The 20,031-nt window shown below is 43.7% G+C and overlaps 2 protein-coding genes across 3 annotated transcripts; one reads left to right on the plus strand and one right to left on the minus strand.

The window, feature by feature from the left end:
• Positions 1 to 2,984: 2,984 nt before the first annotated feature.
• Positions 2,985 to 8,770, plus strand: LOC100284240 (dr1-associated corepressor). Of its 2 annotated transcripts, none has more exons than XM_008649714.4 (6): positions 2,985 to 3,489; positions 4,776 to 4,861; positions 6,216 to 6,309; positions 6,922 to 7,035; positions 7,122 to 7,170; positions 7,918 to 8,770. In XM_008649714.4, the coding sequence occupies exons 2-6, from the start codon at positions 4,807 to 4,809 to the stop codon at positions 8,422 to 8,424; spliced, it is 819 nt and encodes a 272-aa protein (XP_008647936.1). In that variant the 5' UTR covers positions 2,985 to 3,489; positions 4,776 to 4,806; the 3' UTR covers positions 8,425 to 8,770.
• On the minus strand, positions 8,742 to 9,628 carry LOC732752 (cystatin 3). The gene is made up of 3 exons (NM_001308500.1): positions 9,368 to 9,628; positions 9,090 to 9,291; positions 8,742 to 8,926 (listed from the first exon to the last, which is right to left on the minus strand). Exons 1-2 carry the CDS (start codon positions 9,497 to 9,499, stop codon positions 9,091 to 9,093), a joined length of 333 nt encoding a protein of 110 aa, NP_001295429.1. The 5' UTR covers positions 9,500 to 9,628; the 3' UTR covers positions 8,742 to 8,926; position 9,090.
• Positions 9,629 to 20,031: the final 10,403 nt, after the last annotated feature.

The raw sequence follows: 20,031 nt of genomic DNA on the forward strand, positions 1-20,031 counted from the left end.
ACACAATTATAGTGTTGAGCACCGTTTGTGGTATTCGGCACGGCTAGACGGCCAACTCTAATGACTGGACGGTCCGGCCTACGAACAGTCCATCCTTAGACGTGGATAGTCTACGATTAGATCAGATCAGGTGGATTAATTCCTACTAGTCGGTTGCCCGTGCGTTGCGACGGCTTACAACAATACCCATGTAAACTATCCACCAAAAAAATTCAAGATTTTTTATTGATTGTCTCCGCTCTCTGTATAATATTTTTTTTTGATTTGGCTAACTGATGTTATTGTTTACTCCATCCAATATGTATTGGTACAACACGATCAATGAAGTGAGCGATTAGATGAGAGTTCACAACGACTGATTGAACGAACAAAGATTATAAAATGACATAATTCCACCATACAAAGGTCAAATAAGAGAAAATTTGTGAGCTCAAGTTTCTAAAACAAGTCACATGAACTCAAACTTATAAAAAAGATAGATCAAAATATGGAGTGATTGTTAAAGTAAGGCATCAATAAAAACTGGATGCGCTTCATATAAATTATGCACTTCATAGCAATTACTAACGTTTAAAAACAACAAATCTATACTATACTTAAAGCACCGGTTTCAACGGTCGTCGTGCGTCATTTTTTTTACAAATAACCCCCCTCACAGCTATTTCAAATTAATTCGCTGCACGTCTATAGATGTCAAACGACACCCGCCCGACACGGGCTAGACACGCGGGCCACAACTATGGCACAGGCACGTCATGCCGGTCTGCTAACTGTGTCGGGCCAGCCCGTTAGCCCGTCGATCCATTTAATTAAATCAGCGTAACGATGCCCGACACGAGCTAGATGCACGCGGGCCACAACTATGGCACAAACACGTCATGCCCGCCCGACACGGGCTAGACACGCGGGCCACAACTATGGCACAGGCACGTCATGCCGGTCTGCTAACTGTGTCGGGCCAGCCCGCTAGCCCGTCGATCCATTTAATTAAATCAGCGTAACGATGCCCGACACGAGCTAGATGCACGCGGGCCACAACTATGGCACAAACACGTCATGCCGGGCTGCTAACTGTGTCGGGCCAGCCCGTTAACCCGTCGATCTATTTAATTAAATTAGCGTAAAATGTTAAAAAAATGGTGCAGTAGGTGGGGTTCGAACCCATGCCGTGATGGATTCTTCCCATCAGGGCGAGAGACACTGAGTGAAACTGTCTAACCAGTAGAACATCACGCTAAGATGTTTTTAATATTGAATATAAATTGTATATAGGTATACACGTATTTTTTAAATAAAAAATAATTGTGTCGGGCCGGGCCAACACTACGGACCGAGGCTACAGCCCAAGCACGACACGACGTTCTTTGCTCTTGCAAGCATTAGATCGTTTCTGAGACCACATTAGCGCAATGGACTACATGGTGTTTGAGGTTGCTGAATTGGATGGAGCAACAATGATTTGTCACACTAACAGCAAAATGAAAGGTTATGTGTTAGTTTTAAATGTTAGTAATTACTAGGAAGTAGCGTAATTTATATGGAGCGCATCCAGTTTTTATTGATGCCTGACCTTAGCAATCACTCTATATTTTGATTTATCTTTTTTATAAGTTTGACTTCATGGGAATTATTTTATAAATTTGATCACACAAACTTTCTTTTATTTGGTCTCTGTATGATGGAATTATGTCATTTTATAATCTCTGTTCATTCAGTCAATAGTTGTGAACTCTCTTCTAATCGCTCACTTCATTGGCCATGTTGTACCAAGACATATCTGCATGAAGTAAACAATAACATCAGTTAGCCGAATCAAAAAATATATTATACAGATAGCGGAGACAATCAATAAAAAATCTTGATTTTTTTATGGGTAGTTTAAGTGGGTATTGTTATAAGCCGTTGCAACGCACGGGCAACCGACTAGTAACCTTTTATTTTACTGTTAGTGTGACAAATCATTGTTGATCCATCCAATCCAGCAACCTCAAACACCATGAAGTCTATTGCACCAATGTATTCTTAGAAACGACCTAATGCTTGCAAGAGCCAATAACGTCGTGTCGTGCTTGGTTTGTAGCCTCGGCCTGTAGTGCTGATCCGGCCCGACACGATTATATTTTTTTATTAAAAAACGTATATACATATATACAATTTATATTCAACATTAAAAACATCTGAGCATGATGTTTTACTGGTTAGATAACTTCACCTAGTGTTTCCCGCCCTTCTTCCATCAAGGCATGAGTTTGAACCCACCTTCTACACCGTTTTTAACATTTTACGCTGATTTGTCTGGCCCGTACCGGACAGCTGTTTTGTCATCTATAGGCGTGCAGCGGGTTAATTTGAAATAGTTGTGAGAGGTTATTTATAAAAAGATGACGCGAGACAATTTAAGTATAGTATAGATTTCCACACGTGTTTATCTCTATAAACTAATGGGAGTTGTTAGAGGACGCCTATGAACGGATCTAGACATCCCCTTATATATTTGAAGGGATACGGTCGGTTGAAGAACCAACAATCGAACCAAATCAATATATCTCTCGTTCCTTAAACAATTTTTGCCTATTTGATGCTCTCTAATTTCTTTTTTTTAAAACGAACCTATTCATCCTGCTAAAAATAAAGATAATGATGTTTTCGATGAAGACAGAAGAAGAAAAAAATAGATGACGGAGTTAGTGGCATGACGTGGGATCGCGTCTAAGGCCTTATCTCACTCACAGTCACAGCTCACAAGGCAAACTCCAAAACGTTAGCCGGGGTTTGTTGCACCCAAATTTGGGAGGATTCTAGGCGCGTCCGGTGTGCTCGGTGAGCCGTCGGATTCCCTACCACTAGACGGACGGCGGACACAGGAGGTCAACAGCGCCACGGCTCTGCCCGCCCACCCAACCCCGCTCTGGCAAGCGGGCCCCACGTCCCGCCTGCGGATAGAACAAACGAGACGCTGCGCTGAACGCGCGGAGGACCACCGACGCGGGGCCCATGCCTCGCCTCCCGCGTTCTACCCGCGCGCTGTGGTGAGGTCTCCGTGGGAGAGAACCAGCTCCGTGGACCCGGTCTGTTTTACACATAGGCGGAGCAGGCCACTTCGCGTGCTGTCAGTGCGGTGTTAGACTATGCACCGGGTCCACGGTTCAGATCCCGCGGGACGCAGAGAGGAGGAGGCTTTGGCCCGATTCGCGCGGCCCGGCCCCGGATCGAACGATTTGGGGGACGAGGTGTTCTATTTCACAAAAGAGGCAAAAAACAAAAGCCGGTAACGGAAACCCTAATCCCCCCAAATCCCGAATCCCTCTCGAATTTCTATTTAATGTTCCTGTTCTTCCCCTCCGATCCGATGTCCCCAACTGCGCTCCCCGCGGCGATCAAACACCGGATCGCGGCACTCGCCGCCGTTGAGGAGGAGGTTTCCGGCGCTGCTTCCAGCGCCTTGCCGTCAGCACCATGAGGAAGAAGCTGGACACGCGTTTCCCCGCTGTAAGATTCAATCTCACGTCGTGCGATCGGTTTGAGTTCCCGTAATCCTGATTCCTGTGCATATGTGTAAGTGGTTGCTCGATATGTGTGCCTGTGTTATGCATGTGGCTGTTTGAATTTCACATGGTGTAGTTTCCTTACGGCTTCGCTTATTTTCTCTTCCTCGTGAAAGGTTTCCCAATGATTTTTCTGCATTGGTATGCTCTAAGCTTGTGGTATGCATCGTTGTGTTTCAATAAACTGTTTGTGGTTCGATCAGTACATACATCAGCACCTTACTAACAAGGTTCCGGGATCGATGGGGTCGAGGAACAGGAACGTAGTACATGGTACGGTACTTAAACAAGATTTTAACACTACATGGATGAGATTGTTTTCACGTTCACGGAACGAATGTTTCTGGAACGAGGAACATGTTCCTGGTTTCTAAGATCAGGACACTTCAGGGCTTTGATTGGTGATTTGACGAATTCGCTTAGATCTAAGCAGTCGATCTGTACAAATTCTTGGAATTTTTAGGTCTTGTTGCCTACCACCAGCATTCCTGTGATATGTTTTTGGCGTGGATCAGGTTACCTCAGAGGGGGTCTTGTTTGAGTAGATTTAGTTTTGAGTCTTACATGCTTAACTACCAGGTCATAATTCTATGATTCCTTATAATTTAAGGAATGATGAAGAGAAGAATTGTTGGTGTATGGATGCATTCAGAAGTTTCCATTTGGATGTTAGTTAAGCTATAGTGTTGCCAGTTTAATTATTATCGATTGTCTGCAGGCCCATAAAATTCTAGACATATGGCGGTTGGTAGTGTGGATTACTGGATTATCAGCTTAGTTTTGTGAGAATACTGGTTTTGTGATACCATCTGATTCCAAACATGGTATAATCACCTGTACAATTTCTATTCAAAAGAAATTGTGTACACATCAGTTATTTTGCAATGGCGTTTTATCGGTATGTTATGCATTTGTAGATTTAAATATTTAGGCGGAAAAGTATGTTTCACATGGAATCCCACATGTGGGGCATAGTCATTTGGGATGCAACCTTCACTATCATTTGCTCTGAAATTATGTTCCTACATATGCTAGGATTGATGTTTAGTTGTTTACCACCTCATGTAGCAAAGCAAGTAGACAGATTAATTGCATACCACTTCCATTTTTTCTTGAAGTTGTGGAATGGAAAGGCAGCTGATGTTTAGTATGGGATAATCATAATTATGAACATTGCTTCAAGTAACTTCTTGACTATTCCCTTGTGTTGATCTAATGCCTGACTTATAGTTTTAACATACAGCCTCGGATTAAAAAGATCATGCAAACAGATGAAGACGTTGGCAAGATTGCTCAAGCTGTACCTGTTCTAGTGTGTAAGTGAACCCACTATTTGGTTACTAGTTACTACCAATTACCTAGATAACTGTTTGTCATCCTACTATACCATTTTTAGCCATGTAGTTCTTTGACTAATTAGTAATCACTGCAGAACGAATCTTTTATTCCCGCCAATGTTATGATTCTGTCATCCAATAATCGATTAGGATTTAATTTACGAGATCAAAAGGACAAAAGTACATGCAACCAAACTATATTTTCATGTAAAGCGCATACTTTCCATGCTTGTCAATGTATTACTTTATCAGAAATAGAATGCTTTAATTGGATCTCTGATTTTGACATTGGTGCCAAAATATTGTTATGTAATGTCGGGTTGTTGTCGACTCCTTCCTGGGTCAGCAGTACAGGGGTCGCCATTAGTTCAGGAGTTAGTTAGAGGCGTCGCCATAGGTCCAGGAGTTAGATCTAACTAACACCTGGAGGATAAGATCTAACTAACTCTTGGAGTTAGATCTAACTCATTATTAGGATCAGATAATCTTGTTAGTTACCTTGAGGATAAGCAGAGCAGCCACACTTGTGCTATAAAGGTGCGATTAGTTTGTATTAGGGGGTTTTCATCAAGAAAAGTTTCCCGGTTGTGGGAACTCCTTGGTCACCGTGGCTGACCACACCGCCTACGACGGTGCCGGTGGAGTTCCGACGGCCAGCCGGAGTCCTTATCCTTACCCCCTAAGATCTCTCCCCCAGTCTAGCTCCCTCCTCTACTCTCCCCTACGCAGCCCCAAGAGGCCAGGTCGTATCATGGGTGTTCTCTTCGGAAAACTTTGGAGGATGTTGAATAATGTAGTAGAAACATTAAATTGGTCCATAATTCTATTTGGTAGTGAATGTAGAGTTAACCAGGACTAGTATTTTTTAAATAGTACGGGTAATCTATCTGTTGTGAAATATGCCTTAATCATATATTGATATCTGTACTCTAATTTCTGCTTTGTCTTTCGCTGGTGATACATTCACTTCTCTTTATTTGAATTGGCTTGCAGAGTTTGAGATGATGTCTGCATGCTGTGCAATGCAACTCTTGTCTGCCATTTTGACTAGTTTATTGTATTTTTGTAGTCTGTTTTTCTATATATCAATATAATTTCTTTTAGCGAAGGGAAGGCCTGGTGCAATGGTGAGAGCTATCTCACTGAGTGTTCGAAGTAGCCTCTCTGCATTTGCGGGGGGAAGCCTTGCCTCGGTTTATCCTTTCATAGACCCCACTCATGTGGTAGCCTCCAGCACTGGGTCTGCCCCATATAATTTATTTTAGCATTGGCGACATTTTGTTTAGGTTATCTAACATCCATGTCTAATGTCTTCAATGTCCTTGATTTGTAGCCAAAGCATTGGAGCTATTTCTGCAAGATTTATGTGATAGGACATATGATATTACAATTCGGAAGGGGGTCAAGACTGTGGGTTCTTCCCATTTGTAAGTTTACACGGCCCATCTTGTCATATGGAGTTTGGACATAGTTTTTCATTTGATCAATGTAGGAAGTAGTAGTAAGTTATAGAAAATACCTGAGTGCATAGCCCTATTTGATTATCATAAAAAAGCTTAGTCTTTCCTTTGTTGCTCGTTGATTTTGCATGTTACATGTAGGCTATTGTACAGGCAAGCAATAAACTTTAGTATGTATTGGTATTGGCAAGAAAACCCTTGCTTTGTCTTGGCAGGAGCATGGGTTCTGTACATGCATTCCTATCCAGCTAAACAGTTTTAAGTTATTATCTAGTGATCTTGTGTACTAACTGCTGTTTAGGGTCCACATTAGTTTTGTTCGGATCCTGTAAATTCTTTCTTTGTGGATATTTATAACGATCCTAGTCTTGAGAAATAAGGATTAAGGGTGTCATATGGCCTGTTAATTGATGGGAAAAAAATATAGACAAGTGCTGGCGAGGCATGGGGTTGAGGTATAGGTTGCATTGTGTCATTGTATGGAGAAAAAATGGACTTACTGGATTGTAGTATCATTTTTTGCATGTTATTAATTCATCATTTCTTTATCTCATTAAATTTTATGCTTAATACGTTCAGGAAACAATGCATACAAACGTACAATGTCTATGACTTCTTGAGGGAAGTAGTCAGCAAAGTTCCAGACATTGGTCCTTCTGATGTTATTGCTGATGATAAGCTTGGCAAAAGGAGGTAACTTATTTATCTTGTAATTAACAAGGTTCTTGCATGTTTCAATCATTTTCTACAAGTGTTAATATTTGTTGAATTGTCATCAGGAAAGCCGAAGAAGATGGAAGTGAGGAAGAATTGAAGAGGACAAGAAATGTAAGTCACTATTATTCATAACTCTATATGGATGTTGTATATTTCACAGCTCTTGTACATCTTTCAGAAAATTTGGTGAAATAACCAATTTCACCCCTGAAAATTTACTGGAGGCTCAATTCTTTCCCTGAACTTTCATGGAGATCATTTCGATTCCATAACTTTCTCTTTTGGTGGCTGAAACCTGTCCCTGCTTTTCCATCTGGCATGCCACATTGCATGCCTTGTCACCCATGGACATCCGATGCTGTTTCATCACAGATGAGATGCCTATTTTGCTCTTGTTATGGGAATGGACGAATAATATCCCAGCCCAATCCACTATGAGCATTCTTACCTATTTTTTACCCTTTTTGTTTCTTTACCAATATGTTACTTGCCTGTCTCCTTCGATGCCCTTTCTTTTCTTATTGGATTATTGTTAATCATACTCTCATCTATATACAAGTTCTATAGCTGCCAAGGGAGCGGAATAGTCATTGGTTGGAGATTACATCATACATTCCTTTAGCAAAGTAGCAAAACAAGCGTTTTTGCTCGACAAAGCTATATTGGAGCCAAAAAAAAAGAGAGGAAAATTTAGTGACTAGATTGGTCTATTTCAACCGATGTTGATATTAATTTAAAGTATTTGTCAGAACTTAGTTTCCTGCTGTTCCCTTCGTATTATCGAATATAATCATCCCATTTTTTATTGATCCTTAGATTTTCTGAGCTCATTTTTCTGAATGAGTTGCTTTTGTGTAGGAGACAGAAAGCCATACAAGCAATGGCAGAGGCCGTGGGAGAGGTCGTGGGAGAGGTCGCCGTAGTGTACGTGGACCTTGGCGGGAGGTGGTCACAAGTCCTGAACAATTCAAGGAGGAGAATCAATCTAGCAAGGTAGCCAGCCTAAAGGTGGAGGTAGCAGATGAGGTCTCGAATGTAACTGAAGCAAAACAGGACACTACACCAATGAGCAATGCCAGGCCTTCCTTAAGGAACATTGACTTGAATTTAGATCCAACCGATGAAGAGGATGAGGTTACAGTGCCACCCGAACCCCAGCTGTCAGCTCCAGCAACTAGTTGCGCTGCAGCCACTGCAGCACCTGGACCATCTGTTCCACGGTTAAGGGAAGGAGCAAAACTCAAGGACTTCTTTGGTGCTTGGGAACTGGCTGACATGAACAAGATGGAGATGGACCCTGTCCAGTTTGCTCTGTCAACAAACCATAGATTGGAGGAGGACGAGGATTATGACAATGAAGACTAGCTCCGCCGTTATATAGCTTCAGAGTTGATGAGTAGGAATAGCAGGACAACTGTAGGTTCAGCTTAACTCTGTAGCAGTTCTCATGTATCATATAGCCGCCAAAGCTGCCGATGTAGCTTATAATGTCCCAGAGGTTAAGGTCGTTTGACTAGTTGACTGTAATGTTCTCAAGTTAGGTTCTATTAGCAGCTATTGCTTTCGCAGATAGTACCGTTTGTACATTCCAGTTGCTCTCCAGTTTTATGTTATCTATCCTTCTGCTTTCTTGGATAGCTGAGACCTGTTGGCGGATGTATCATGTATGGCAAGTTGGCAACAAAAAGCAAGAAGGCTTTCAGATTCCTTAGCACATCTCATTCTATTACAGTGGTCAAATATCTCATTAGGGTACAATACATGTGGGTAAGACGCTGGTTTATTCATTATATCATACTTTTCCAGTGGGATGACAGTTAAATTCTTTCATTGTTGTGCTCCAGCCTCCAGCGAAAAGCCTGTGCGCCTTGAAGAAGAAAAAAACACATCATGGCACTGGAAGATGATACCTTTACTACCTCAAATATGGTTATGCAAGCACAAGGTGAACCGGTTCTACAGAACCATGTGAGTGTTGTTCCCGTATGGTATTTCTTGTGCTAGTCCCTCCCTGTAAAAAGATCCTGTACCTCAGGCGACCGCGGCGTCTCCGACGAGCTCGAAGCTCTGCAGCTGCTTGAAGTTCTCCCACGCCTTCTCCCACACCTTGGCCTCGTACAGCTTCTTTTCGCCGCCGCCGGCCTCCTTCACCTCGACGGTGAAGTGGTGCAGGGTCCCGGCCACGACCTGGTGCCTCACCTTCACCAGCCTCTCGAATTCCAGCATCGCGTTCTGCGCGTGTATTATGCATCCATGTGAGGGCTCCGATCTCAAAACTTAAAAAAAAAATGTGCGGAACGCGTCTTACGGTCTTGCTGTTGTGCTCGGCGACCGCGAAGCGCGCGAGCTCGATGGCCTCGAGGTCGTTCTCGCGGCCCACCGGTGCGTCCCGGACGTCGCCCACCATCCCCACGGGCCGCTCATTGTGTACCTCAGCCATCGATCGCTGCTGTGGTCCGGTGACGGTGAGCGGCGCTGTGCAGGGAGGGGGAAAAAGGAGAGGAGAGGAGAGACGAGACGGATGATGCCGGCCACTATCGCTGGTAGTAGTAGTAGTAGTGCAGGAGCGGGCATATTTTATAGCAAGAGGGAACAAACTAAAGCAATGGCTTGTGGAAGGTGTTTGCGCTGGTCGCCGTTTGCCGGACGATGCGAATACGGTGACGGGGACGGGGGCGGGGGCGAAGGATGCTGCGGTACCAGCGCCGCGTCGTTGACGGCGACTCGACCACGATCTGATGCTTTGCGAGGAAGCAAAGCGGTGCGGCGAAGGAAAGCTGTGGAACCGTCGGTATTGCTATGGCTCCATGGATGGGTCCCACCTCCGGTCCCCTGTGTTGAGAAACCCTAATGAAGGGTTACGTGGGCAAATATCGAATATAGCCCTGAGGGCTATCGCGTCTCTATATATAGAACATGTACCCCTCATATGGAATGAAGATGAGAAAGAGGCCAGAGGTCCAACCATATATCCAGTGTCTCGTGTGTTTCCTCTGTCGTGTTTATGGGAAGGGAGACGGGTCTTCCACAACTTCTCGCGCCTCTACTGCTGACGGGGGGAAGGGAGCGGATCTGGTGATCCGTGGTAACGTAGTTCTCAACACGTTATCAGCACGCTCTACCTCGACGTTGCTGCGGGATTGGATCTGCATCAACTCTCCGTCAATCCGACAGGTCTCCGGCCTAGCCAAACTGTCTTACGCGACAGGCTTCGATTCCTCTACACAATCGAATGGTATGTCCTTCTAAGTAGATTGGATCTGCTTGTTCGTTGGAGAAGAACATGCGACGACAGCTCTGGTCTCGCGCTACATGAATCGTCCTGGCAGTTACGGCCTGCAGCCGAACGTCCGAGCCCACGCGCAGCGTTCGGTAGTCCCTGCGCCTGCATGCCAGCATGAACGACGCGTCGAAAGCCGTGCTCACGTCGGCAGCGACACCCGCGCCGTCAGTCGCGCCCTCATCGAGCTGAACCATGTCGTGCCGAAGGTCGTGCTGCGCTAGTAGCCACGTCCGCGCCGGAGACGCGCCAGAAGTCGCGCCCATGCCGACGTGCCCACACCACAGTTGTACCTCCCACGGCAAGGTCGCACGCCACGCCAGTCGCCGTGCTGCTCTAGGCCCCACTGCGCGCCAGGATGCCCATGCGCCGCGCTAAGAGAAGGGCCGATCCACCGGATCTCCTTTGACCGCGTAGGAGCAAGCGGTTAGCGCGTGGGAAGCGGTCTTGCACAGTTGCACTCTTGCTCCCGAAACCTCTGTAGCGACCGAATGAGAGCCCATTTGTGTTACTTGCGCGAGGAATAAAGTGGAGAGTGCCCAGTCAAAACTCTCAAAGCGGTTGTCTCGTATTGCACTGAGAAAGAATGCAGATTCGCATGCATGCATGCATGCACAGACGGTGATAAGCATAAAAGCTCTCGCACGTCTGCCTCCCATAGTGAAAAAATGGCATGCATGGCGGCCGGCTTCTCTTTCCGTTGAAGGATTGCATGCTCACACCGCGCACTAAGAAAAGAAAAGCATCCATTTATTTGTTTTATTTATTTCTTGTTGTAGATTACATATAGAATAAAGCATGTTTAAAATGGAAAATTGCTTTTTTATATCGATTGTGTTATGCTCATGAAGTTTATTTTTCTGCTTTCATAGTAAATAATTAGCAGAAAATAATTAAATTGCATATGAAGGCTATGTTGCGTGTTTTTAAATCGCTCTAAATTTTTATGGTGCGTTGAGTTTCTGATTCACGCCGAGCGATTAAATATTATAGTGGGTACCCGGACACACTGATCAAAGTTATGTTATCATCGGCTGAGTTATGACATTAGCTGAATATTGACTGCGCTCTGGCAACACGACGCAATATTTGTGCCGTTCGAACTTGGTTGCGTCATGTGATTGCTATGTCGCGCTCTCCATTAATCGGATCGCTCCCGTTGAGTCAGACCGCCATCGCTGAGTCGCGTATTTTTCGCATGCCCTGTAGGCACTGTCTGTCTGTCGTGATCATCGAGCCACAATTGCGCTTGTTGCACACGTTATGTGGACTTATCGTGTACCCCAATTACCGATTCATAATTGTGTCTGTTGCGCTTATTACGAAGGCTTGTTGTGTTGTCGTAGCCCTGATGGCCGCACACGTGTTGACACCTGATGCTAGAGCTTGTACTCGCGTGGATTGTGGTGGGTTGTTAGGCCCCTAAAGTCACATTATGAGCAACTTCCATAAAAATTTTGTTTGGCCCTATATTTTATTTGACTGTGTTGTGTGGCATTATATATTTATATATCGCCAAGTGGCCATAACAACTATATCAAGCTCTATAATGCTTGGAAATCTGGGAAACTAAATTGAAATACAATAAAAACACAGATGAGTTAATTTTTTTGCGCTCTCTCCTCATGCATATAGTTTTACCCGAAGTAACCTGAAGAAATTCGATATTAATGCATGGAAGCCTTTTTGGCACAGAAGACATCACAAATTGGGATTCTATTAGTAAGCAAAAAGACCTTACCAAATAATTTAAAACCAGAAATCTCAGTCATACATTGCTCAACCAGATGTTAGCACATTGCTCTCTTTGTCGTTGAACGACATAAAACAAACTATGAGATAAAAGGACATGTAATCGTCAGGAACACGAAGTTGCGAGTATACCGATAGGTTATTCTGAGAATTTTTTCACTATGTTGATGTGAAAACCATAGTGTGTTCCCGTCGAACCACTTTACTCGTCCTGTTTAGGACCTCTATGCTTGTGTTGCATACATCTCTCAGAATTGTAAATACTATAGTCGCTGAATTGACTAGGTATAGTCCTTTGACTGGTATGGTATACAGTAAGCCAAATGGTAAAGGTCAATACTGAATGGAAATAAAATTGGGGTTTATGTAGCAGAACTACATTGGATTTCACCCCTTGACATGCTTACCATAATCTATATATGATCTACCAGAAGTCAGAAGAGTAGAAAAATAGCCATGAAATCCCACATCAACACAGAGCTTGAAGCTAAATTAGACATTAATATGTCCTTGGTCCTTGGCACCAGAAGAGTCATATGTCTTGACCACTAGACTGCTAGTGATGATAATTTGTGATAGAAATATGAAGATCTTGTAGAGTCTTGTTGTATCCTCTCTACTCCTGATAATTTCTTCGTATGAGAGCAGTAATATCTGTTGTTGAAGATGGATCCTAGGCGGATACCAGTATTGTTTCGTTCTTGCCAAGCAGTTATCATCATTTGCTTCATCAAAAGCTGGTTATATGGTGATTTTTCCCGGATAAAATGAATTCTTGGCCTTGTCTGTTCTAAAGCTTCTCTTTTTGCTGAACAATATGAAGAGATCGAAATAATGCTATATAGAACAATTTGGTATATAATATGAGGAGAAATGTTTGCCCTGCTGGCAACACCACATAATTAACTATTGTTATAAGTTTTCTCTCAAAATTATTATACCTAAAAATGTTGCATAAATCGATACTCAATTTCAAAATGGTATGAGTAAATGGGTAACCCATGGGCAATGATAAAAACGAGCTGGACTATACATCTCTGCATATAAAAATCTCTGCTTGGCAGCATTGGTCTGATGCCGTGCACTTTACCGCCATTGTATATGCGCAAATTCTCCTATGTGCTTGAAAGCACAATGCAACCAATGAATGTTCTTGTGAGCGCTAGACCTGATGGTCATTGTCCTTGTTGATCTGAAGTCAACTACTTGCTCCAAATGACAAATGGTGTGCATGAGCCCTAAAGTATTTTGTTTTTATGGCTAACATATTGTTGCGCGTATCAGTCTAAATCCTGATGATTGACTGTATATTTGGTGATAATAACAGCAAGTTTGCAGAATTGTAACCACGAAGCAACTTGTTGTTGCGTGTCTCACTGGATGTTGAGACTAACCCTTCATGTTGAAGGAAAAAGATGTAGTATTCATGCCACTACATTAATCTAAGTCCAATGCTCACTGCATAAAACCCCTATCTGTAATGTGCGTAAGATTTCCCAAATAAATCACCACAATAGCATACATTGGCCACAACTGGATGATTGTGGTTGGGGATATTATCTGTATGCTTTTAGAACATCTCGGCATTAGGGGGAGGAATGCCCATATAATGTAATGCCTCAATATTCTATTAAACGCACAAAAGCCAAACTGAACCTGTCATTCGGTGTGTACTCCTGTGTATATGGAGTTTGCCAGAAATCGTTGAGGAGTAACCATATTGGTCTGAATGCTTCTACCTGATGTAGATGTGGATATACCCGGGATTAATATCATATCCACATTTGACTTATTGGTATTTGATCTATTCTCGGGGACGCCTGCGAATATGATCCATCAGCCTTAGTCAAAGCATATGCTCTGATTGCAGATTCACGTGGTCTGTAATAACTCTCCTCCGATTAATTCACCTTGATGGTGATCTGCCTCACGAAGAGGTTCATCTTGATGATGAAATTCCTAGCAATGCGCGCAATATCATTGTGCTGGGAATACGGAACAATGAATCTTTCGTTTTGGGAAATGACGGAGATCATTATTAAATGTGGGAGACAAATATGTCGACACTTATCTTGCCTCTATAGATTGCAAAGGGATCCAAAACAAAGTCCTAGGCATGAGTGCATGAAGCTCTCTTATCGGGTCATTGATAAATGCAATCGAGGCTGAACCAATAATCGCAAAATGAAAGTCGCGAGCTTGAAGTTCGAACATTTATGGGCACTGCTGAAATAATGTGTGGTGAATGCGATGGTTCAAGTGGTCTTGTGAGAGACCTATCCCACATATGTGTTGAATAAACACTGTTTCACTATATAATATATCTGGCAAATGGCATGAATTAAATTATGCAGTTAATAGGATTCTGAAGATCCGTCATGAGATCCTAGGAGGATCCATATCTTTGAATTATAAATATGCAACATATAAATCTCATACCGAATAATACATTCCTGACGAATGAACACTCTTCTATGTAGAGAGAATATCTCCTAGATGAGATTATAGTTCCTTGATGGAACCTTTCCAGAAGAAATAAAGTCTGTGTTGAACACCAAAGTTTGATAATCCCTATAAAGGGATAAAGACCCATACAGACCCGAAAAGGAATAAGATGAGGTACCAAAGGTCTTGAAGTTCACCAAATAAGCACATGTGCATTCCACGAGTTTTACTCATGGTATTTTCCACTTGATGTGGAATTACGGTATCCTCTAAAGCCCCGATGGCAGAAACCTATAAGGTTTAGGTGTTACTGGCAAAAATATCCCCATTGTGCCAGAATGACAGACTATAACGATGTATCTGATCGATGAAAAATCCCTGATGGATTACGATCTTTGATGGACTTTTGTTACACCATCATAGAAGTTGCGATGGATGAACGCCTGGAGAGATGTGTCATATTTAGAATATGTACTATTGCAACTATATTATCCCCTAAGTTCTATTGAAGGACATGTTATTTGCTTTGCACAACTATATATAAATTATGGTGTAAGATAGAAAATAATAGCACCCAACCTCATCCATTCTCATTATTCCAGATGAACAATGAGACATATATCTTGAAGAATATGCTTGAGTTATGAGGGATAACGACTTTGACGGATGTCATCGTCGGGGGGAGCGAATGCTTATATTTGAAAGGGAAATGTGCCCTTGGGCCATTTCTAAGTATTTTGGTGATTGAGTGTCAACACAAGTGCTTAAATGTGAATCAATGCCCATGGATGAACAAAGTGCAAATCTAGAACAAAGGTATGTTTCTAAGTCTTAGTACATTGGTTTTGTGTACTAATATACTTGTCTAAGTGTTAGAAACAGGAAGAAGAAGAAAAGAAGAAAGTTGGCTGTGTACAGCCAAGAGGCTGTTTCGGTCTGGGGCACCGGACTGTCCGGTGGTGCACCGGACAGTGTCCGGTGGTGCACCGGACAGTGTCCGGTGTGTCAGGTTGCCTCGGCCGAAGTAGCTGCTCTCGGGAATTCGCCGACGGCGTACGGCTAAAATTCACCGGACTGTCCGGTGTGCACCGGACTGTCCGGTGAGCCAACGGTCGGCCGGGCCAACGGTCGGCCGCGCGATCAGCGCGGGACACGTGGCCGAGCCAACGGTCGGAAGGGGGCACCGGACTGTCCGGTGTGCACCGGACATGGCCGGTGTGCCAACGGCTCTCGCATCTGCAACGGTCGGCTTCGCCATTTAAGGAAAGGAATCGGGCACCGGACACTGTTCGGTGTGCACCGGACTGTCCGGTGCGCCCGACGACAGAAGGCAAAGATGGCCTTCCAGATTTGTTCTCAACGGCTCCTAGCTGCCTTGGGGCTATAAAAAGGACCCCTAGGCGCATGGAGGAGAAACCCAAGCAACTCTTGAGCATTCTTGATCATCCACACTAAGTCTTTGCGCATCCGTTTGTGATTCTAAGTGATTCGAGCTCCGTTCTTGTGAGAAACTGTGAGATAGTCTTTGAGCTCGATTCTTGGCCGTGTGTGTGCGCATTTCGCTGTGGATTTGTGTGTGTTGCTTCCCTCCCTTACTCCGTGTTTCTTTGTGAATCTTAAGTGTAAGGGCGAGAGACTCCAATTTGTGGAGATTCCTCGCGAGTGGGATAAAGATAAGCAAGGCATAACACCGTGGTATTCAAGTGGGTCTTTGGACCGCTTGAGAGGGGTTGATTGCAACCCTCGTCCGTTGGGACGCCACAACGTGGAGTAGGCAAGTTTTGTACTTGGTCGAACCACGGGATAAATCACCGTGTCTCCTCTGTGTTGAATTCTCTGTGATAGTCGTATTGTGCAAGATCTCCTCTTTAGCCACTTGGCAATTATTGTGCTAACCCTTAACAAGTTTTTATGGCTATAAGTTAAGTTTTTACAGGATCACCTATTCACCCCCCCTCTAGGTGCTCTCAATTGGTATCAGAGCCGTTCTCTTCACAAAGGGACTTACCGCCCGAAGAGATGGATCCTAAGGGGAAGGGAATCGTGATCAACGACAAAGAGAAGGAATCCTTCGTCAACGAGCCGAAGGACGACAAGCCTACTGACTCCGGCTCGGGGCATAGACGGAAGGAAGGGAAGAAGAAGAAGACAAGGCGCATCAAGGAGATCATCTACTACGACGATAGTGATGAGTCTACTTCTTCCCAAAAGGATGATGACAACGACTACAAAAAGACGGTCAATTCGAACTTTTCATTTGATTATTCTCGTATTCAACATAGTTCGAATTCGCATTTGCTTTCCATTCCTCTTGGCAAACCTCCACACTTCGATGGGGAGGACTACGGATTTTGGAGTCACAAAATGCGTAGTCACTTATTCTCTCTCCATCCAAGCATATGGGAGATTGTGGAGAATGGAATGAAATTTGATAGCTCGGATAGTACTATGCTTATAAATGAACACATTCATAGAAATGCACAAGCTACTACTGTTCTCTTAGCATCTTTGTGCAGGGAAGAGTACAATAAGGTGAGCGGCTTGGACAATGCCAAGCAGATATGGGACACCCTCAAGATCTCTCACGAGGGGAACGACATCACCATGCTCACCAAGATGGAGTTGGTGGAGGGCGAGCTTGGACGATTCGCCATGATAAGGGGAGAGGAGCCAACTCAAACTTACAACCGGCTCAAGACCCTTATCAACAAAATAAGGAGCTACGGAAGCACGCGTTGGACGGACCACGACGTCGTCCGCCTAATGCTCAGGTCCTTTACCGTTCTTGATCCTCATCTCGTGAACAATATTCGTGAGAATCCCAGGTACACAATGATGACGCCCGAGGAAGTACTTGGAAAATTCGTGAGCGGGCGGATGATGATCAAGGAGGCAAGGTACGTCGACGACGCGTTGAACGGTCCACTCCACGAGCCTCAACCCATTGCTCTAAAGGCAACAAGGAGCAAGGAGTCGCTACCTAGCAAGGTGGCGCAAGTTGAGGCGGCCGGGCTCAATGATGAAGAGATGGCTCTCATCATCAAGAGATTCAAGACGGCGCTAAAAGGTCGAAAGGGACAGCCAAGCAAGGCCAAGACCAAGGGAAAGCGATCATGCTTCAAATGCGGTAAGCTTGGTCATTTTATTGCTAACTGTCCCGAAAATGATAGTGACCAGGAGCAAGGAAAAAATGGGAAGAGAGAGAACAAGAAGGTTTACAAGAAGGCCAAAGGCGAAGCACACCTTGGAAAGGAGTGGGATTCGGATTGCTCTTCGTCCGACTCCGACGACGAAGGACTCGCCGCCACTGCCTTCAACAAATCGGCTCTCTTCCCCAACGAGCATCACACTTGCCTCATGGCAAGGGAAAAGAAGGTAATCACTCGTAATGCTAATACTTATGATTCTTCTAGTGATGATGAATCTAGTGAGGATGAAATTGATTACTCTAGTTTATTCAAAGGATTGGATAGAACTAAGATAGCTAAGATTAATGAGTTGATTGATGCCTTAAATGAAAAGGATAGAATCTTAGAGAAACAAGAAGACCTTTTATATGAAGAACATGATAAATTTGTTAGTGCACAAAATTCACTTGCTCTAGAAGTTAAAAGAAATGGAATACTTTCTTGTGAACTTTCTACTTGTAATGAAACCATTTCTTCTTTAAAAGGTGAAATTAATGTTTTAACTGCTAAACTAGAAGTAGCAAGTAACTCGTGTGTTGAAAATATTACAATTTGCACTAGGTGTAAGGATTTTGATGTTAATGCTTGTAGTGAACACTTAGTTTCAATTTCAAAACTAAATGATGAGGTGGCTAGTCTTAATGCTCAACTTAAGACTAGCAAGAGTGAAGTTGATAAAATAAAATTTGCAAGGGATGCCTACACGGTTGGTAGACACCCCTCAATTAAGGATGGACTTGGCTACAAAAGAGAAGCCAAGAACTTAACAAGCCATAAGGCTCCCATCATCGTCAAGGAGAAAGGGAAGGCCCCTATGGCTAGTAGTGCTAAAAGGAACCATGCTTTCTTGTACCATGATAGGAGACATGCTAGAAATGCTTATAATGCTTTTGATTCACATGCTTATGATTCTTATGCCATGACTGCTTCTAGTTCTTCCTATATGCTTGGTAGAGATATGACTAGGAGAAATGTTATTCATCATGTGCCTAGAAAGAATACTATTCATGCTCCTAGGAAAGTAGTAAATGAACCTTCTACAATTTATTGTGCTTTAAATGTTTCCTTTGCTATTTGTAGAAAGGATAGGAAGATAGTTGCTAGGAAGTTAGGGGCAAAATGCAAGGGAGACAAAACTTGCATTTGGGTCCCTAAGGAAACTGTGACTAACCTTGTAGGACCCAACAAGAGTTGGGTACCTAAGTCCCAAGCCTAAATTTGCCTTGCAGGTTTATGCATCCGGGGGTTCAAGCTGGATTATCGACAGCGGATGCACAAACCATATGACGGGGGAGAAGAAAATGTTCACCTCCTACGTCAAGAATAAGGATTCCCAAGATTCAATTATATTCGGTGATGGGAATCAAGGCAAGGTAAAAGGATTAGGTAAAATTGCAATCTCAAATGAGCACTCAATTTCTAATGTGTTTCTAGTTGAGTCCTTGGGATATAATTTGCTATCTGTTAGTCAATTATGCAACATGGGGTATAACTGTCTATTTACAAATGTAGATGTGTCTGTCTTTAGAAGAAGTGATGGTTCACTAGCTTTTAAGGGTGTATTAGACGTCAAACTTTATTTAGTTGATTTTGCAAAAGAAGAGGCCGGTCTAGATGCATGCTTAATAGCTAAGACTAGCATGGGCTGGCTGTGGCATCGCCGCTTAGCACATGTGGGGATGAAGAACCTTCACAAGCTTCTAAAGGGAGAACACGTGATAGGTTTGACTAACGTGCAATTCGAAAAAGATAGACCTTGTGCAGCTTGTCAAGCAGGTAAACAAGTGGGAGGAGCACATCACAGCAAGAATGTGATGACCACTTCAAGACCCCTGGAGCTGCTGCATATGGACCTCTTCGGACCCGTCGCCTATTTGAGTATAGGAGGAAGTAAGTATGGTCTAGTTATTGTTGATGACTTTTCCCGCTTCACTTGGGTGTTCTTTTTGCAGGATAAGTCTGAAACCCAAGGGACCCTCAAGCGCTTCCTCAGGAGAGCTCAAAATGAGTTTGAGCTCAAGGTGAAGAAGATAAGAAGCGACAACGGGTCCGAGTTCAAGAACCTTCAAGTGGAGGAGTTCCTTGAAGAGGAAGGGATCAAGCACGAGTTCTCCGCTCCCTACACACCACAACAAAATGGTGTGGTAGAGAGGAAGAACAGGACGCTCATCGACATGGCGAGGACGATGCTAGGAGAGTTCAAGACCCCCGAGTGCTTTTGGACGGAAGCCGTGAACACGGCTTGCCACGCCATCAACAGGGTCTACCTTCATCGCCTCCTCAAGAAGACGTCGTATGAGCTACTAA

Source organism: Zea mays, chromosome 6 (assembly GCF_902167145.1).
Source record: "Zea mays cultivar B73 chromosome 6, Zm-B73-REFERENCE-NAM-5.0, whole genome shotgun sequence".
NCBI lineage: Eukaryota > Viridiplantae > Streptophyta > Magnoliopsida > Poales > Poaceae > Zea > Zea mays.